This window comes from Fusarium solani (assembly GCF_023522795.1).
Source record: "Fusarium solani strain SB1 chromosome Unknown bctg00000003_1, whole genome shotgun sequence".
Taxonomy (NCBI): domain Eukaryota; kingdom Fungi; phylum Ascomycota; class Sordariomycetes; order Hypocreales; family Nectriaceae; genus Fusarium; species Fusarium solani.
The window spans coordinates 4,543,739-4,562,982 of record NW_027072154.1 but is presented as its reverse complement, the minus strand read 5'-3'; the positions used below and the strand labels follow the sequence as shown (position 1 = coordinate 4,562,982).

The 19,244-nt window shown below is 49.1% G+C and overlaps 8 protein-coding genes across 8 annotated transcripts; 3 read left to right on the top strand and 5 right to left on the bottom strand.

Annotated features, from left to right (window-relative positions):
• Positions 1-1,312: 1,312 nt before the first annotated feature.
• MRS44_007040 (uncharacterized protein) lies at positions 1,313-2,250 on the top strand (the record flags this gene model as incomplete). The annotated part of the gene is made up of 2 exons (XM_046284728.2): positions 1,313-1,884; positions 1,941-2,250. 2 exons carry the CDS (start codon positions 1,313-1,315, stop codon positions 2,248-2,250), a joined length of 882 nt encoding a protein of 293 aa, XP_046139317.2.
• Positions 2,251-3,942: 1,692 nt separating this feature from the next.
• On the bottom strand, positions 3,943-4,938 carry MRS44_007039 (uncharacterized protein; the record flags this gene model as incomplete). Its single annotated transcript, XM_046279251.2, has 1 exon — positions 3,943-4,938. One exon carries the CDS (start codon positions 4,936-4,938, stop codon positions 3,943-3,945), a length of 996 nt encoding a protein of 331 aa, XP_046139318.2.
• Positions 4,939-5,535: 597 nt separating this feature from the next.
• MRS44_007038 (uncharacterized protein) lies at positions 5,536-7,185 on the top strand (the record flags this gene model as incomplete). Its single annotated transcript, XM_065621972.1, has 2 exons — positions 5,536-5,862; positions 6,007-7,185. 2 exons carry the CDS (start codon positions 5,536-5,538, stop codon positions 7,183-7,185), a joined length of 1,506 nt encoding a protein of 501 aa, XP_065478044.1.
• A 165-nt stretch (positions 7,186-7,350) lies between these two features.
• MRS44_007037 (uncharacterized protein) lies at positions 7,351-7,800 on the bottom strand (the record flags this gene model as incomplete). Its single annotated transcript, XM_046280460.2, has 1 exon — positions 7,351-7,800. One exon carries the CDS (start codon positions 7,798-7,800, stop codon positions 7,351-7,353), a length of 450 nt encoding a protein of 149 aa, XP_046139320.2.
• Positions 7,801-8,635: 835 nt separating this feature from the next.
• Positions 8,636-9,710, bottom strand: MRS44_007036 (uncharacterized protein; the record flags this gene model as incomplete). The annotated part of the gene is made up of 4 exons (XM_065621971.1): positions 8,636-8,976; positions 9,092-9,302; positions 9,367-9,519; positions 9,576-9,710. 4 exons carry the CDS (start codon positions 9,708-9,710, stop codon positions 8,636-8,638), a joined length of 840 nt encoding a protein of 279 aa, XP_065478043.1.
• A 716-nt stretch (positions 9,711-10,426) lies between these two features.
• Positions 10,427-11,469, bottom strand: MRS44_007035 (uncharacterized protein; the record flags this gene model as incomplete). Its single annotated transcript, XM_046279252.2, has 4 exons — positions 10,427-10,731; positions 10,785-11,079; positions 11,153-11,227; positions 11,281-11,469. The coding sequence occupies 4 exons, from the start codon at positions 11,467-11,469 to the stop codon at positions 10,427-10,429; spliced, it is 864 nt and encodes a 287-aa protein (XP_046139322.1).
• Positions 11,470-11,775: 306 nt separating this feature from the next.
• Positions 11,776-13,824, top strand: MRS44_007034 (uncharacterized protein; the record flags this gene model as incomplete). The annotated part of the gene is made up of 4 exons (XM_065621970.1): positions 11,776-12,004; positions 12,064-12,143; positions 12,215-12,657; positions 12,702-13,824. The coding sequence occupies 4 exons, from the start codon at positions 11,776-11,778 to the stop codon at positions 13,822-13,824; spliced, it is 1,875 nt and encodes a 624-aa protein (XP_065478042.1).
• Positions 13,825-16,794: 2,970 nt separating this feature from the next.
• Positions 16,795-17,979, bottom strand: MRS44_007033 (uncharacterized protein; the record flags this gene model as incomplete). Its single annotated transcript, XM_065621969.1, has 3 exons — positions 16,795-17,277; positions 17,342-17,925; positions 17,967-17,979. The coding sequence occupies 3 exons, from the start codon at positions 17,977-17,979 to the stop codon at positions 16,795-16,797; spliced, it is 1,080 nt and encodes a 359-aa protein (XP_065478041.1).
• Positions 17,980-19,244: the final 1,265 nt, after the last annotated feature.

The following is a 19,244-nucleotide window of genomic DNA, read 5'->3' as shown; positions in this document are numbered from 1 at the left end:
TAGCCCAGAAAGTTGCCCTGCGGCATATTGCTCGCTCGATACCATCAACTCGAGGTAGATGGCCCCTATTTGACATAAAACCTATGACACTTGGTATCCATATTCCCCACACAGGATCCATGCCTTTGTGGGGTACGGGCTGAAAGATCCGGGATCGACGCCAATAGTTCAGGCGGAGCATTTTAAACCCTGAAGGCGATCAAAGCGCTGTCATGTTGTCTCTGGCAACGTTCAGCCCGGCAACGTCACCGGCGTCACCAACTAGCCTTCTAGAGCCTTCAACTCTGACCGCTAACTTGTTCCACCGGCACTTCAAACACTCATGAATCGCGGACCGTGAATACAGACTCGTTAGACCGTCCAGGTGCGTCAATGTTCGCCTCACGTTGTCGATTTGACTTTGAAGCTCGGGCAGCCACATGCAACGACTTACCTAGTTGGGTGTAGCCACCCCGCAAACCCACCGGTCGCGCTGACTCGAACCACCTCGGTCCAGATGTAACGGCAGACAGAGTGGCAAGTCCAGGCGACTCCACGGCAATCAAACGACTTGTCTGGGGTGCAGGGATGCCATCCTATTATTGGCTAGAGGGCTTGGCTACGCCCCTTCGGGCAAGGCTCAGCCGCCAATTACAGGCCGGTCGATGTCAAGATGAGGGACGTTTAACGGCTGGTCGGTACTCTTCATTAAAACTATCACCGCCGCCACATCATCACCATGTGATTTTGCCCTGTAATCCCTCAAACTCACCCGACAACCACTCATTGCAGTTCCACCAAGGCGACGTGAAACTGCATCAACTGCTGTTTTTGAACACCAAAGATGGGGTAAATATGCATCTTTATATCCTCTTCCTCGTCCTGGGACCATGCCTCGGTGAAGAGTCCCCATCAGAAATTGTCGCAAGGCTTCCGTCTTGTGCGGTGAGTCCCATCTGCTTTTCAGCTCCCCACTTGTTCTCTCGTCCTATTATCTAACGATGGATACTCTGTTTAAAGCCCCCTTGCCTCTATGGAGCCCTTGCGAACTCGACGTGCGATATCACCGATCTGTCGTGCATGTGCACCAACCAACCATTCCAAGATGATGCCAAAATCTGCATTGAGAGTGCATGTTCATTCTCGGATGCACTCTGTGCGCACTCCCTCGATCTACCTCTCCCTCTCTCCACGTTGGGAACCGAACTAATGATTTTATACTGCAGTCGTCAAGAACGTGACCGAGACAGCCTGCGGAGCCCCCGTACGAGACAAATCGGACCGATTCAGTGCCACGATTATTCCTCTAGGCGCCATCGCAATCTTCGTCACCATGTCACGACTGGTTTTCAAGCTCTTTTTCAGTCGAACACAAGCCCTCAGCCCCGATGATTGGGCAATCGCCGCGACATTGGCCATCTCAGTGTCGGGTCTGGTGATAGGCATCAAGTGTCTAACAGTCCATGGACTGGGCAGAGATATCTGGACACTGACGACTCAAGAAATATCTAAATTCGCTCTGTACTTCTATGTAATGACCATTCTGTACTTCATGGCCATGTCTTTTATCAAGCTAAGCCTGTCGCTCTTCTACCTCAACATCTTTTTCGACAACATCAGTCCGTATATCCTCTGGGGGACGGTCGCGTTCAACGCACTATACGGTATTGCATTCTTGTTTGCAGCAGTATTCCAGTGCGCACCGGTGGACTACTACTGGACACAATACCTGGGGGGATACAGTGGCACGTGTGTCGACATAAATGCTCTGGGATGGGTCAACGCCGCAACCGGCGTCGCAGTCGACATCTGGATGATCGCCATGCCCCTGAGCCAAGTCATTCACCTGAGACTACATTGGAAGAAGAAGGTTGGCGTGGTAGTCATGTTTTTCCTTGGGACGTTGTGCGTATACCATCCCACCTTTTGAGGCTCGTGACGTTGCTAACCAAGGCTTACAGTGTCACGGTGGTTTCCATCCTTCGCCTTCAATCGTTGCTTCACTTCGCCAACTCCAATAATCCGACCTGGGACCAATGGTTTGTTGCATTTTGGTCTATAATCGAAGTCAACGTCGGCATGATATGCACTTGCCTCCCTACCCTTCGCTTGATCTTGGTCCGCTTGTGTCCCAATATCTTCGGGACAGCGGACTCAGCAAAGTACGGGCAAGAGATTGTAAATCAAAGTATGAATCCGCCCTGGACGAGAAGGAGGGACCCAGAGGCGGTCGACTTGCACAGCATGGAGGCCGGCGACAAGTATCCTTGATCATCGCAATACCCCCTCCTTTAATACTGTCACTTCACAGCCAGTCCGCACATATCAAGACCCAATTACTTTTATCACCTCCACTGCTCGTAAATTCCCTCAATTCGCATCATGCTGAGTTATAAACACCAATACTCATCACTGCCATTCGGCTCGACAGGACTTGCACACATGCAAGTGAAATGAGCCGAGTTGAACACAACTCTATGAAGCCACATACATATACGAAGTTGGTGGCATCAACTGGGAATCTGCGGATATGGAGGACAGCGGGGAAAGCCGTATTGTGGGAGATGATGCCCATCCCAGACCAACATCTTGGTAGAGCGTTGACTGAAGATTTTGGGGCAATTTCGAACGAGCTACCACGAAACGAGAGCGAGGTCGCCTCTGGTCCCGGAACCGTATATGAACAGCCATCAGCCATAGTCGAGCGAGCGTGCACGACACACCGATAGGAAGTGAGCTGTACATGAGGTTCGTCCGTCCGATAAACCGAACTAGACACATAGGTAGGGAGAAGGAATAGGGTGATACTCTTAAGAAGGCACCTTAGGCTATATACATACAGCATAATTATTCAATATGATGATACCCCACCAGAGTAGACTTGCTTCGTGACGCTATGGTCGACGAGTACGTTATCAACTCAACATTGAGTGTTGAAATCCTCCATCCCAAACAGAAAGCTATCAAAGTCAATGTCCGCGTCCTGAAAGATGGTATCCAGAGAGCTGGAGGTTCGGTCATTGAGCGGTGTACCCGCACTGTTCTCTAGACGTGAATTTCTTGGGCCCAAAATCCTCGCGTAGAGCGACTCGAACTTCCTAATACACTGTTGAACGTACACACTTAGATGCTCATGTGCACGAAAAGCAGATATCAAACTGTGCCAGGACTTCGACACGAATTCGGTGTACAAATCGGACCTAAACATGGCTGCTAGAAAGATGGTACCTGCGATGTGTAAATAGTAGATCCGGTACCACCACGGTAGGAGCCCCATGGGTTCATATGGCTCGAGCGTGTCGACAATTAACGACGTGATATTTTGAGCTGCCTCGATGCACATTTTCGCACATTCTTTTACAAGCCGATCGCTGAGGCTAGGAGAGCCAGATATCGGGACTGTTGCAGTGTGTGATTTCGCTGAGTACAGACGGGCCAGCATTGGTCTGTGTAGAAAGATCCGGTGGTGGAGAAGACTACAGTCCGAGATTAGCAAGATCAAGGACCAAGATAAGACGAGGATTTATGGTTTGAAGGAAGCTGGGCCTGCCTACCGAAGATGAAGCAAATATCGTTCTGCGCGAGACGTCCGATCAGCGACCTCTCGAAGGTTTTGCAGCTTCCAGTCGCTGGGAAGACTATTTTCCCACCTGTCTAAACAGGCGTCCAGCTCCACTGCTACGGTAGGGTAATTATCGTGCTGATAATGTCGTGGCAGTCCCAGCCTCGTAGCAAGGTTATTTCGATCCTCTGTCTGTGCTAATTGTATCTGGTTTCCGATTTCATGAAGTTCCAATGCCCGTGTAAAACTACGGTCATCCACTTGATCGTTTAACGACGTAATCTCCGTTCTGTTGGGGGAAGTGATCAAGACTGGTGCGGATGATCTACCGAGTGACCAAGAGACGCATCTAATTCAGAGTTAAAACTGCTTGCCTGCCACTTTCCTCTTATCCAAATAGCTTACCGGTCGAGCCCGACGCAACTAACCCAGACCTGTTTCTTTATTCGGGCCTCGTCGGAAACTTTCCCTGCCGAGATTGACTGTGAAACATGACAACACATACTCTGGGCGATTCGCATCGCCAGACCCGCCGTCATCCACGTCTTATGTCGGTTTTCTGTACAGTGGATGTATCTGTTCAACAGCATCAGACACTGCACCAGTTCGATAGACCCAGGCTTCCAAAGAATCGTCTCGGGACGGACAAGTGCCCATGCACGTTGAAAAAAGTAATTGCCCTCTTCGTCCCGTTTCTTCACGATAATTGACTCTTGTCTTTGTGCTGCCAAGGCGAAGACAGTGTTGAGTATGCTAAACCAGATATCACGGTCTTCTCGGGGTATTGTATCAGCTCCAGAGTACGACGCTTCATAGTCACGGAAGAAGCGTGTCCGATCCAAGATGGGCTCCACAGCGTGAACGTGCTGCCAGTATATACCCACAAGTCTGTCGGCATACGCCCGAGGAGGCAGCTCCGTGGAACAACTCAGAGCATGAGAAGCAGAGTCCAGATCGATCTCTCCAAACAGGGGGGCATCAACAAACGGAACAAGGTTTGACGTAGTGGCAGGGACGAGCCCTGCTCTCACATCGATTGCCGCTTCGACTTGGCCAGAAAACCGGCCGTGAGCAATGTAGCAAGGAGATTCTTGATCTTGGCGTGAGTCTTGGTCCCGGTCCAGGTCCTGCGGCCCAGGGGACGGAGGTAGTGTCGATGATGTCTCAGTTGCTGAAGTCAAGGCTATTCCAGTCACAGGTACCGACAGTGTCTGGGATGCGTGGGCTCCCAATGCAGGAGACGTGGCCGAAGAGGGGCGGATTGGCTGAGGGTTTCTAACGGAATGCCTGCGCTTGGCCTCTTGGACAACGCTTGTGGACCCGTGGTCGTAGGCGCAAGTCTTCCCTCGTGCCCGACATCTGGTACATGCTATAGTGATGACATTTATCAGTCTCATCTCGTGAGGGGTAATGGGGTAAGAGAAGTGAACGAAGGATACCTGGAAGACCGCCATCACATTTCACCTTTCTCAGTCGACAAACTTGACAAGCGTTGGAGACCTTTAACCGCTGCCTACGAAGAGGCTTGGGTGATGCGGTTCCTTGTCCCTGCTGTTGGGGCGCTGAATCCATGGCACCAACAAAATAAGATACAGCCAGCCAGATTTCACTCCAAAGTAATGATTCTAAGCAGATTTCGGTAACGAAGGTAATGGAGTAGTCTGGACGGCACGAGCGGGAGATGAATGGCCGATGTGAGTGGCGAGCGGGGTCTCGGCGTCCGCAGCGGAAAGTGATGCAATTGGGTAGCACCACCGAATTTCAGCCGCCAGCCAGTAAGATTCACATCCGCTCCTCGATGGCTTCGGGGCAGTGACCAGTGACATGTCACTCCGCCCTCCGCTCTGGTCGCTCTTGAGATGCCATCCTCCGAGATAGCAAGATATATAGATACCAGCTTAGGATGAGGCAGCTTTCCGAGCCCATGGCAATCAAAAACTTAACCTATCTACTTTCTGCGTTGTCTCCTTCAGATTTTCATTGACCTCCTCGCTATGATTCAACAATCCACGGCCAGCGACCCAAGCCATGCTGAAATGGCTTACACATACCATGGCCAAGGTACAGAGCAAGATCCCTTCTTGGTCGAGTTCCGAAAGAATGACCCTGAGAACCCCATGAACTGGTCCCGGTTCAGGAAATGGTTCATTACCGCCATTGTGACGCTGTCTGTCTTCGCTATCACCTTCACATCATCAGCATACTCTGTATCCTCCAACGAACTCAGGCAAGACTTCAACATTAGCAGCGAAGTCTTCATTTTCGGTGTCTCCCTCTTTGTTCTCGGATTCGCAATCGGGCCAGCCGTATGGGGCCCCTTGGTAAGCACATGTCTACTCTTCGAGCATCCCTTAGGGTATACAAAGCTAACCGTTTTGGTTTAATAGTAAGTATTATTTTCACTTGGCAACTATACAAAAGTATCAATCCCTCACTGACCGCCCGTGATGACCCACAGATCCGAGCTGTATGGAAGACAAATTCTTTGGATCGTCTCCCATGTTGCCATGGTGGCCTTTGTTGGAGGCTCCGCTGGCAGCCAAAACATTACCTCTCTCCTCCTTTTGCGATTCTTTGGCGGAACCTTTGGCGGGTCGCCTCTAGTCAACTCAGGTGGCACCATTGCCGATCTATTCCCTCCAGCTCAGAGAGGTCTCGCCATGACACTTTACTGTGTCGCACCATTCCTCGGCCCCATCCTGGGTCCTGTCGTTGGTGGCCTCGTATCAGAGGCAGTTGGATGGAGATGGGTCCAAGGCGTGTGCTGCATCTTCATAGGGGTAATCGGGATTCTCGGCGTCGTCTTTGTCCCTGAGACTTATGGACCTGTGCTTCTCGCCAGAAGAGCGAGCTGTTTGTCGAAAGCCGATGGCAAGGTCTACCTCAGCGCTCTTGAAGATATTCAGAGCAAGAAGCAACCGTCTGAAGTTTTCAAGAAAGCTCTAGTACGACCTTGGGTGTTTCTGTTCCGGGAACCCATCGTGTTAGTGGCCTCACTCTACATGGCCATTATTTACGGCACTATCTACATGTTCATGGCTGGCATGCCCATTGTGTACAACCGAGAGCGAGGATGGAGCGAAGGCACCGGTGGACTTGCGTTTATAGGCATCGCTGTCGGTATCATCTTGGGCCTGGCGTATGCTATCTACGATAATGGCCGCTACATGACACTCTTTCTATCCAACAAGGCAACTGCAGAGTCTCGACTACCACCAGCCATAGTCGGTGCCATAGCCTTACCCATAGGCATGTTTGCCTTTGCGTGGACAAACTACCCCAGCATCCACTGGTCCGTCAGTATCATCCTCTCTGCGCCCTTTGGTTTTGGTTGCGTCCTTGTTATTCTACCTATGGTCAACTACCTGATTGACTCTTACACGATATTTGCTGCCTCTGTTCTCGCAGCGGCGGCCATTTTCCGCTCGATTGTCGGCGCTGTGTTTCCACTGTTCACCGCTGAGATGTACAACAACCTTGGAATACATTGGGCAAGCTCTATACCAGCTTTTCTCACACTGGCTTGTGTGCCGTTCCCGTTTATTATGTATCGCTATGGCAAGGCGCTGAGGATGAAATGCAAGTATGCCTTCGAGGCTGCTGAGATGATGGGACGCATGCAGTCACAAGGCCGAGAAAGATGAAAGTGACGGGCATTCGCCCTTAAGACGCGGTGGTACAAGTCGGTCTCGCAGTTGGGATTCACAAAATACTTGTGATGGGTAAGGTTTCAATGGATAAAGATAGCAGAAGATGAGGCATTTCGCAGCACTCTAATTAGACGACTTAGAATTCAAACATATACATTTTTACTTCCTCAAGTATGCCCCAGAGTGATGTGCAAATAACTCCGGACGCTTGTAGTGCCTGACTACATCTACAACAAACTTATTAACTAAGACGTCCTCAATACTGGCGTTGGCGTTCAGAATGCCCTCACCAGCGGACAGCGGTCCAGCTAGTAGCTTTCCATTTGGCCCAATAATGGTAGCTCGGGCGCCGCAGGCATGAACTTCGCCGTCAGACTCACGTTGGGACGGCATCCATCTGCGCGCCTCGGCCTTGTCACACGTATAAGCATCGATGGTCTCATCGCAGTTGATGCTGACCGAGTTGATGATAAAGCAGCCCAGGTTGTAGGCCATGCCCTTAGTAATCGACAATATGTCTTCCTGAGTAGAGCTGCCGGGCCCAAAGTGCGCCGGCCATGAGGCCACGTGGATGGTCGGATACTCAAGGGATAAACTATACAGCGCCATAGGGTTACAGTTCTCGCCACAAATTAAGCCGCTCAAGGTGCCAAACTTGGTTTTGGTCGATACTGCCGTGCCCGTAGCCCCAGGCTGCGTCGACCGCTTCCGCGTCTTTAGCCACCAGGCCTCCCGTCCTTTCTGTGCAGTGCCCTGGCGTCAGGACTGGAGGTTGATCGCGCCGACTATCCATGTCGCGTCATGGCCATGCCGCTGCCGGCAATAAGGACATGTATTTGCCCGATTGCTGCACGGTAAGACGCATCGCTCATGGAAAACGTGGCGTGCGAGTGTTAGCAAGCGCCCTGAGCAGGATGGTGGCGTAGCTGACCGCAAGGGGGCACTGGATCTGATCCGTAGGAAGCGCTTCGAAGCAGATGCTACATTCTTGTCGAGCCTGAATGTTTGTCGCCCGACGTAGTTCCCTTCGCGCCAATGTTGGCGGATGTTGTAGGCATAGTCTTGTCCTTCCCAACGCCGCGCCGTGTTCGCATCGCACGCTCAGCAGGACAACTGCCTGTGTCACTAAGTCCCACGCATACAAAGCCCAACCCCCACCGCCACCCAGCTCTGATATCTATGGTACTACACGGCCCTAGGTCTTGCGTTTAGACGCACGGCTCTTCATGTGATGGGTCTAACTATCTACTCTGCACGCTACGGTTGAATGAGACGGCCAAGAAGTGCCCTCTGGCTCGTTGCAAATAATTTTACTACGTGCCACGCATACAAAGCTCAACCTCCGCCGCCACCCAGCTCTCATAGCACTGCAGGTATTCTGATGTTTCACAAACACTTGAGTACAATGGAACATGACTGATCACCTCTACGCCTGAAAAACTCTTTATGCGGACTTCAGGTTGTCCACAGGCTCCTCGTGCTTAGCGATTTCCCAGAGATCGCTAATGCGTTGCACAAGATATGGCTCCAGCGGACCTTTGTCCAGTTCAGCCAGGGTTTCGTTCAATTGCTCGCAGGTGGCGGCACCGAGAATCATCGAATCGCCGAGGTTCCCATCGAGCACCGAGTGATACCGGACCCATCTGTAAGCGAGGCCACTCTGTGACTCTTGACACTCCTGCGCAATCCTGCTGAATTGGTGCAACAGCTGCATGTATGTCGGTTTGTAGAAGAGATCGCGGTTGAATCGCCCCATTGGAGTGCTCGCATCCCAACTTCCGTGTCCTTTCTCAATATCGTTTGGAGTCTTCGCTAAGAAGCCCGCGGCCAGGAGGGAAGAAAGCCTCAATGCATATTCCAAGCGCTCGAAGTGTGGGGAATAATAGCACTTCGTTCTGACGTGCCACGACACTGTAGCTGCTCTGGTACACAGTGGGAAGAATATAGCCCTTGGATTTTGCGACATTGACGAGGTCAAGGAGCTGTGATAAGGTAAAGTTCGACAAACCAAATCTTTCAAAATGCCCTTCCGAGTAGAGCTTTTGAATTTCCGCCAACTGGTCCGAAAATGGGACGGTTTCATCAGCGCCATGAAGGAAAAGTGTACGAACCTAGTATAGAATTGTGTAAGAGACTACAGAGCAGTTGACGTATAGAAAATAGTTTAGTGCCTACCCCGTTCGACTTCAGGGCCGCGAAGCTCTCTTTTGCAAGATTCTCGATGTTACCGGCCGCACCTGGCATAAAACCCGTGGGGATTTTCGTATCAATGAAAAAGTCCGAATATAGACCCAAGCTGCCCAGGACCATTTCTGACTCTCCGCGACCCTGCGAAGAGATGTTAGTAGAGCGTGGACTTGAAGGCTCATCTGGTAGAATCCTACATAGCTCCTCGCTGTGTCGAGGACAGAAATTCCATGTTGTCTAGCCACTTCAACAATACTCTTGGCTTTATCGTAATTATCAGGGGACCAAGTGTGGGTCCCTATGACAAGCGCAGCGGGAGCTGTGGTTGACATGATGGTGATATTATATTGTTTCAAGGCTGCGGGTCTTGTTTGATATCGCACATTGAGATACAGCTGGTCAAGAATAGGCGCAAGGCACCGGTTTATAATGCCAATCGTGACTGTAAAGTGGCAGATATGATGATTGATTGCGAGAAGACTGTGGCACTGATGGTACACCCGTTGGGCTACGCAGCGCGGAAGGTATTTGTCAGCGAGAGTGCTGCAAACTCCGGATTCCTGCTGGCTTACAAATATTAGTCCGGACTTAATTACCGCTCTCCGCGGGACACCCGAAGGCGAAAGCGTGGTTGGGTGGCCTGTAAAATTACCCCAGACAATCAAGCTGCGAACAGCTCGAAAGAGCGAAGAATTTTTACAAGGAGAGTTGGTTCTATGATGTGCCGTGTTCGAGGCACGGATATGAGTCAGCAAGACGCTGTGCCAGCCCCACGAGTCTCAAGGGTCCTATTAAATTGGCAGCATAGTAGGCAATAAGGGAAGCACCACTAACTAGAGTGGCGCGCCATGCTTTTTGGCCTAGTGGTTACTTCCGACAGGTATGCTTTTACTATAAACTAAATGGAGCGTCACTCAAGCGTCTAGTCGTTGTGCGTATTATTCTTTGCGTCTGGACGAGTCGACTACCTTCCATGTCATAACTATAAACTATGTATATGTATTATCCCGTAAGCATATGTAGTGTCTTACTTAGACTTTCTTGGGTTTTATATAACGTCGTATTTCACCTTGTTCACCAGCGTTCCGATTTTCTCAATCTGTATATCAATCCTGCCTCCATCCTCCAAGCTCACACGTGGCTTCTTGAAATATCCGATACCAGCCGGCGTGCCAGTCAGCAAGACTGAACCTGCCTCCAATGTCGTTCCTCGGGAAAGACAAGAGATTTGTTTCCTGACAGAGAAGATCATGTTCTTTGTGTTGCTGTCCTGCACCGTCTGACCGTTGTAAATGGCCTTGATACCAAGGGACTGTGGATCATCAATCGCGGAGGGGGAAACAAGCACCGGGCCTGCAAACTTGTTAGCAGAAGTCTATGCGGCAATGACTAGTCCAGAAACGCACCTATTGGGCAACTGTTGTCAAGACCCTTTGAGAACGACCACTGTTTCGCCGCGAGCTGGAGGGTTCTCGCCGAAACGTCGTTTGACGCAGTGTATCCAAGGATGTACTCCAGAGCCCTGTCCTCGGGAATATCTCGACCAGTTTTGCCAATTACAACACAGAGCTCGGCTTCGTAGTCGCTCGTTCCGTCTTGGGCGCATTTTGGAATGGTAACGGTTGCTGGAAATGGGCCTGTAAGTGCCGCTCGAGGCTTTGTGAAGACCTCGAGCTCGTCTGGAATCGGGAAACCGCCTTCCTAATTTAGTGTTATTACCTATCTGCACGGATACGAGTTTTGGGACACATTTGGGATATTCGTCTGCGCTTACCTCAGCGTGATCTTTGTAGTTGAGCCCGAGGCACCGAATGTAATTACACTGCTCTCGGCTAACTGGGGACAGCAGCTTTGCGAGTATTTGTTAGCCTCTCCTGAGCCTTGCAGTTCGTTGCAACTTACGTGGTCCACGGTGAGCACATTCTTGGTAACCGTTCCGTTGAATATGTCTCCATTGATCAAGAAGGCTTTGACCTTAACGCCATTCAGACAGTCGATTCCAACGTCTCGCGCAGTATCAACCAACTGCCCAAGGTGAGCTTGGCCATCTTCGACGGCCCTGAAACGAATCAAATGAGTCCAATTCTGCATCTTGGCCCTCAGTAATTGGTAAAGCCGTTGCTGGTGCTGGTGCTGGTGCTGGTGCTATGCCACCTCGGCACAAGGGATATGGTCCCTCTGTTTTATTTAGACCTTGCGGGCAAATCTCGTCCCACATTACCACCCGCAAAAGTTCCCCGCTTACCACCCGCAAAAGTTCCCCGCTTGCCCCGCAAAGTCCCACAAAGCGAACTGTGGGGATGCCAAGAACAATGATAAGAAATGATGCAAAAACTTGGGTATTTCAGGGCGCTGTTGGCGACCTAAATCGACCCTTCGGTTCACTAGCAACCAACCATGGCAGAGAAGGATCCTCTAGAGACGACTGACATCATTGTATGTGGCTGCGGGCCAACTGGCGCTATGGTGTCAGTGCTCTTAAGCCAGTACTCCATACCACATGTTGTTCTCGAAAAGGACTGTGAGGTGAATGCAGACCCGCGCGGAATCGCACTCGACGAGGACGGCATCCGCTGTCTCCAAGCATGTGGGATATACGACAAGATATTCACAGAAATTGGCCAGTGTAAGTTTGTCAGTTCCAGTCACCAGCTTCCGACTAGCCTGCTAACACGGCGTCTCCAGGCATGGGCAATTTCAGGTTTATCGGCAAGGTGCATCATGACCTCAGTAGAAAGCCCTTCATGATGATGAATTATAGCACGGTACGTGCGGTATCACCGCCATCTCCGACCACCCTGGTACCAGAAGATACTTTTCTAACAGCAGCATATAGACTGAGGGAGGGACTGGCCATCCAGGCTTCATGTGCCACAAACAGCCATGCGTTGAGAAGCACCTGAGGTCTCAAATAACGACCCTTGGTGTAGCTAAAATGCACCTAGGCGCACGCGTCACATCCATATGGGAGGACCAAGATTGGGTATATGCAGGCTACACCGACACGTCCAACCAAAGTCGTACTATTCGTGGCAAATTCCTCATCGGTGCGGATGGCAAGACAGGCTTCACGCGCAAAAAGTATTTGGAGCCTCAAGGCATCACACTGGACCAGGCCATGGAAATGCCGTACGAAGAAGAATGGGTTGCCCTCAACTGGAGGATCTCCCTTCCAACGCCTGACACACATCCCGATTTCCCCTCTGGGAGAAGGGGTATACGCCCCAGCAAGTCTACGATGAGTTCTTCCCCACTGACTTCCGATTCATGTGCAATCATGTCCGGCCTGCCGTTTGTGGTCGCTTCGGTCTTGATAGTGACAGACTTTGGCGTTTCGAGTTTGTTGTTCTGCCGGATGAAGACTCTGGAGAGATGGCGAAGCCGGATCAGATTGCCAAAGTCGTTTACCCCTATATAACTCACCCCGGGAGCCGCTACGGGCTCAAGGCGAAGCAAGTCATGTACCCGCTGGATTGTGTTGAGGTCCTTCGCTGCCGACCGTTTCGGTTCTCAGCAAGAAGCTGCAACAAATGGGCGCTTGGCCGAGTCGTGCTCTGTGGGGACGCTGCTCATGTTTTCCCTCCGTTCGGCGGCCAAGGCATCGCGTCGGCGTTTCGCGATGCCATCTCACTGGTTTGGCGCCTGCGCATAGCGGCCAACGACTCTGCTAGAGGCCGGGAGATGCCGGACTACCAGAAGCTACTCCGAGGCTGGTATTCAGAGCGAAAACAACAACTCGACAAGTCACTCCGATCCACCGTTGAAAACGGAGATTATGTCACGGAGTCGAGCATCGTCAAAGTTTTCCTGCGCGACTGGTACCTCTGGCTAATCCAGGTCGTCCCAAGCTGGAAAAACTGGCTGCAGCTGGGAAATCGCAGAGATGGGATGGTTAGGTACCAGTGGCAGGAAGGAGTGGGAATGGCCTTTTTGCACAAACTTGGCGGCGGGAGGAACTTTCCCCAGGTCTACGCCGTTCGCATTACCAATACGCCGCGAAGTGAAAAGGTCCTCTTCACCGACGACATCATCTTCAGTCCTCAAAAGAAGGGGCTCTTTCAGGTGGTTGTCATACTACAGCCTCGCAGCGATGCCGACGGCGTAGAAACCGCACTGCGCGGCCTCGAAGAAATCTCCAACGGAGTCCTAAGAGACGGCGAGGTCACAGTGTTCCTTAACAACATCAAAGCTCAACCCTTTGACTTGAAGGGTCGGCACATCTACCGGATCGCTACCGCCACAGAGTTCACTAATGATCCAATCCTAAGTGCAGGAAGACCGGAGCCTAAGGGCTATGATCCGCATCGCATCTCCAAGGAAGTGGGGAACAAAACATTTGTTATTCTACGGCCTGATCGGTTTGTTTTTGCGGCCTGCGATACGAGATCCGACCTGGTCTATGCTGCTCAGATGCTTCGCAAGCTTGTTGCAACAGGGGCATTATAGTGCGGAAGTATACTTTTCCGCGCCAGTAGTAGCTTCTATATTTTCTCAAGATGGCATTTCAGGATTTATCATGAAGTCATAAACTTTCAATCTGTTGAAATGTATGCCTGCACTGTTTTTTTTTTTTTTTTCTGCCAATGGTCAGAACCATCATACTGAATTGATGGATGGGTCATGTTGAACAGGTCCGCCACGGCCCGCAAAGACGAACCGTCATCCAATATGAACAGCATCGCAGCTCTGGCTTCGGTAGAAAACTCATATGTACACTGACGATTGCCGGTTGTTTCAACTTCAAAACCACATCCCTAGGCATCTTGATGATAAGTTGTTGTGATCTAAAGAGTGATGGTGGCTGGGATACATGTTGTTGATTGACCCTAGGAGGGAGGCGGGCTGTGTGGGATGGACGGAGACGAAGCCCCACCACCCAGAAACCGCCCACACCCAGAAACCGCCCACACCCAGAAACCGCCCACACCCAGAAACCGCCCACACCCAGAAACCGCCCACACCCAGAAACCGCCTACCTTCACGAACATCGCTCATTTGAAGCATCATAAATAATATTAATTTTAACAATAACACAATATTATAAGAATACTAAATCTAGTATCTCCGTAATCTCTAATTACTACTTATAAAATAGATCTACTTTTTTTTACTTCCTAACTGTGACGATCGTGTGTGTGTTCCCAAGGGATAAACCGGTCGTACTGGGTTTATGTTGGCAGTGGAGAATGTTGCGTTGTCTTGAACGGGATGTAAGTCACGTCTGGTAATATGCTCAAAGGTATTGAGTGTAACCAAGTTGTATTGATAGCTGAGGTAGCTACTACATAAGAAAGTGCAATGAGTGTGTTCTATATACTTGGGGATTTTGCCATGATCACTTGTTCCAAGAGGTTGATCAGAGTGATCATGTAAGTGATCATAGGTGATCACGAAGGGATCACCGTGATCGTTCGGCTCCCAGGGGTGATCGCGCCTTGATTGGTAGGTAACAGTGGGTCCCCCATTGGTCACGTGACGAGTGTTTTGTCAGGTCGTGACACTAACTTTCTCTAATATCTCTCTCGGCTTTAGAAGCTTTAATATCTCCTAATAGGCTTTATTAATATTAAGAACCTTTGCGAAGTATTAATTAAGATTAAAGGGAACCTTTTTTTTCTCTTAGGTCTTATTTCCTCTCTTTCTTACCTAAAGAATATTAATTCCCTTTCCTAACTCACTAATATAAGGTTTTTGCGGTTTATATCCTTAGTAATTTTCCCTATGAAAAGTCGCATCGCATTATTAAGCTTTAACGCTAATAAGATACTCTTAAGTAAAGCTTAAAGCTCTTATAATAATATAGGGGTTTTAAAAAGATAAAAGAATAGCAAATAGGCCTCTTTTGCGGTATTTTTAGGGTCTTTAATAATATAGTTATTATAAGGTTTATTAAGGGCTTTACTATTAATACCGGCTAAAGTCTAGAGGCTTTTTAACCTATAAGGATATTCTTAGTTATTATCCTTGCTTTCCTTGCCTCGTAATAATATCATAGGAAGGTATATTTACTAATAGGGGTATATACTTAGATTAAAGAAAGCGAGGATATAAGATAATAATAATACTACTTAATAGGGCTAAAAACTATAAGGTTAAGAAGTTAAAGAATATAAAAAGAATATAATATAAGGTAAAAGATATATATATTATTTTAGAAGTATTTAAATATAAACTTATTAGTAATATAATTATTATAGTTATTAATAATAAGTAATCTCTTATTTCCCTTCTTTACTAGCTTTATTTTTAAAATAAATATCTTCTTAAGCTATAATATCGCAATCTAGTTATTAGTTTAGCCCTTTTAATTATATATAAAGTCTTAATCCTTTAAGAAGTTAAGGAAATAAAAGTCTTTAAGAAACTAAGACTATTAAACTATCTAACCTTTATATATAACTAGCAGCATTAGGGCTTTTCTTATAGCTGAGATATACTTAATAATTATAATTTAATTTATTAAGCCAGGGTTTTAAATAATTATATAGGTCTTCTTTACCCTTCTTAATATAAGGCTATTATATCTAAGTCCCTCTATAATACCTATTTTATCTATATTATAATAATTTTCTTACTTAATTTCCTTAATAATTAAAATAGCGAGATAAGAAAAAAAACCCTTAATATTCTTAATAATTACTCTATTAAACTAAGCTAAATTAAGTCTTTAACCTTATAATATCTTTATACCTTTATTATAGCGCAAAAAACTATCTATCTAGTAAACCCTAATAGGTTCCTTATTGCTATTAAGTCAGGTAATATACCTAGCAAAGTTAATAACCTAGGCATAACTCAGTGTAAAGCCTAGGTTATCTTAGGCTATAATCTAAGTAGCGAGATACTTTTCCTACTTAGCTAAGAGCTTCTAGAAGTATTTATAACTTTTAGTGTGGCTTTAAGCGCCGGAAATACGGCCACAGAGGGTTAATACTAATATACTATATTGCCTAGCAGTAATCCACACGGGTATGCCTTCGCGGACTTCTTAGAGCGCGTTTTAGATATCAATTTTAGTATAATTCGGCATAGTAATTCTAAAAATATAAGAATTATCGCGATAGCTTTAATATTACACGAGAAATCGCGGTCTAAAGATAATTGAAGATTGACGTGTTAGTAGGGAAAAGGTAGGCGGTTTCTAGGTGTGGGCGGTTTCTAGGTGGTGGGGCTTAATGGCCCCGAAACCGTAGCAGCCGGTTGGCCGAATCCAGTCTAGCGCTCAATGGCCTTTCATACCAATCTCGAAGATACCCAGCCTCATCATCAGAATCATGTAGCAAGGATTGGCACAAGCAACAGTCATGATGACTTCAAAATGCTTAGGGTTATATGAGGCCTCATCATAGGCGCAGAAGCCATAAGAGTGCGATAGTAGTCGATATATCTATTAGTACTCTGCTCCCCAGCGCCCTCCTAATCTAAGAATGCCTTCGGCACTTTGGGCCCCCATACCGCCAAGCTCTCGTTTCCCGCAGGCAGATGTCCAATGGGTGTATCCTGGTTGACCAAATCTCCGTCTGCGTAGTGCTCGATCATGTTACCAGTCGTGTCCCACCAGTAGTCAAAGATCTGGCTTCCCAAAATATGGCGACCAACGCCCCACACGCTCTTATATCCTTTCCCGGCCAGCCATTGATGGCCTAGCTGCTGCGTATCGAAATCGTGAATCTCGAATGAGCAGTGATGAACATGGGATGTCTGGCCTTTGCTTAGGAATATGGTGTGGTGATCTACATAGTCGTTGCCTCTATCAATATGGGCGAAGACAGCGACGTCCTGGTCGATGTTGTTCTCATCTCGGACATACAGCAGGTCGGTGGGTACGAAATTGAAGTTACGAGTATACCAGTCGAGCTGCTCAGTAAAGTTATGTACGCAGAGGCCGTAGTGACCAAGCTGTTTTGTTGTCCTCGTCAGCGGGCGTGCCATCAGATGTGAGGGTATAGGTGTGTGTTCAGACCTTATGCACCGCAGCTGGCCCTTCATCAAAGCGCTGGAACCTTCTCTTGCGCGGCTTGTCGGCCTCAAAGTTGACAATGAGTCTCTCGGGCATCTTCCCTGTTTTCGCTGGCTCCTGGCCATGGATGAAATTGATCGGGAGCCCCTCGGGGTCGTAGGCGGTGACCAAAGAGCCGCCACCGGGCGCGTCGTCCAACGACTGGATTGGACCAGCGCCTTCTAGCTTTGATGCCTTGACCAGGTCATCGTATGTCTCCACCTCGAATGTCCCGCCGAGGAACTTCTTGGGTCCCTGCTGCGCGTAGTAGACGTACTGGTCGACTCCATATCCCTGGAACCACACGCGGTCTTCGGTCTCCTTGACAGCACGCATGCCAAAATCGTGGAGAAACGTCCGGATGCTCTTTAGGTCGGGATGCTGGTATCGCATGTGTACCAGCCTGACGGCGTGGATCTGTTGTGCCGGATCAATGCCACGCTCCTGTCTCCACTCCGCAATACTCTGCCCATTAGGCCCGATGGCTTCTGTGTCCGGCACGGAGGCTCCGGCGTTGAAATTGGTGGGATTTGGATGCTTGGATGTGGCTGTTAGCCCTTGTAGTAGCCCAATAGGAGATAGGATATACGTACGCTGCTCATTGTGAGTCGTTGAGTGGCCTTATAATAACCCTCGAATGTCGTTCTCTTTACCGAATGATTGGCGGCAGTGTTTTAAAAATTGCATGGTAGTGCTTCTCTAGAAGCCTTCACCTTATATTATAACCGACGCCAAGGTCATTTCAGTGCAAAAGCAGCTGCTCAATCAATGCCTTCTGCACCACCGCAGCGGGGCCCATGGCTGTGTTTCTCCCACAGCCTGCGGGGCGCGGGGCACATAGCTGCGTAACCCCATTTCTTGCGGGCCACCTTCATACTGCAGGCTGCTCTTCTTCATTTGCGGGGCAACATGAAGTAATTACTCGCCACCAGCGATACCAGAAGTAATTCTGCTTCATTCTCCCATGTGGCGTAGTCGATATCATCCACACACATGCAGCCGATCTCATTTCCCCGGTCGTCCCAAATCGATTGAAGTCGACCACAAGTCTAGTACGGAGCGTATCGCCCCTGGCCTTGGATCAAGAGCGTGCTGGACAGCGTTCTGAAGAAAAAGGTGTTCTCGCTCATTAATTGTAGTCCTGTCTCTGGCTTATTATTGCCTCCAGCCAGAAACACAAATGGTGGCTTCGTAGATTTGCCGCGCAATGTCAATGTGCCGATTCCGTGTCTCGCGGCAGCCTAGTCGCCGGAAATTTCCCTTTATATCCGCAAGACACAGTCCATCCAGACGTAGGCCGAGGCCGTTCGAGAAGGAGCTTTGAACAACTAGTAATCTTTTTCTCAACTAGTGCTGTCCTCTATTTTCATTCTGTGGTTCAAATCGCCCGGCCGTGATAATGCTCGACGCTACTCTCCAACCGAGTCCTCGAGCTCTCAATTTCATAAGTCTGCGTCACCATGATTCCATTCGTATCTTGCCTCTTTGATCCAGAACTCGCGTTGCCCTGTTTGACCATCTCCTCTTGACTCTCCAACTGGTCAATCATCGTGACACCTATCTGCGTGATTGAGTATCGGTCCTTCGGCTTCTTGGTGGACCACGCGGTCAACTGGTGGTTTTCGTATTTTTGTCCTACGTTGTTTCCTGTGCTTGACTCGTTCCCAGTACCATAAACGCCTTGCCAGAACTTGCGCCGAATGATAGGGTACACCATGGAGCGACAACGTTCCGTGGCGCGACCGCGGAGTTTCTTCGACGGAATCGTGGGGTGCAAGTTGGGGCCCCGCAACTACACCACACCCCCGAGCATTTCCCCACAAACTCCCGCTTCCAGTTTTGTGGGGTTGTGGGATCCTTGCAGGGC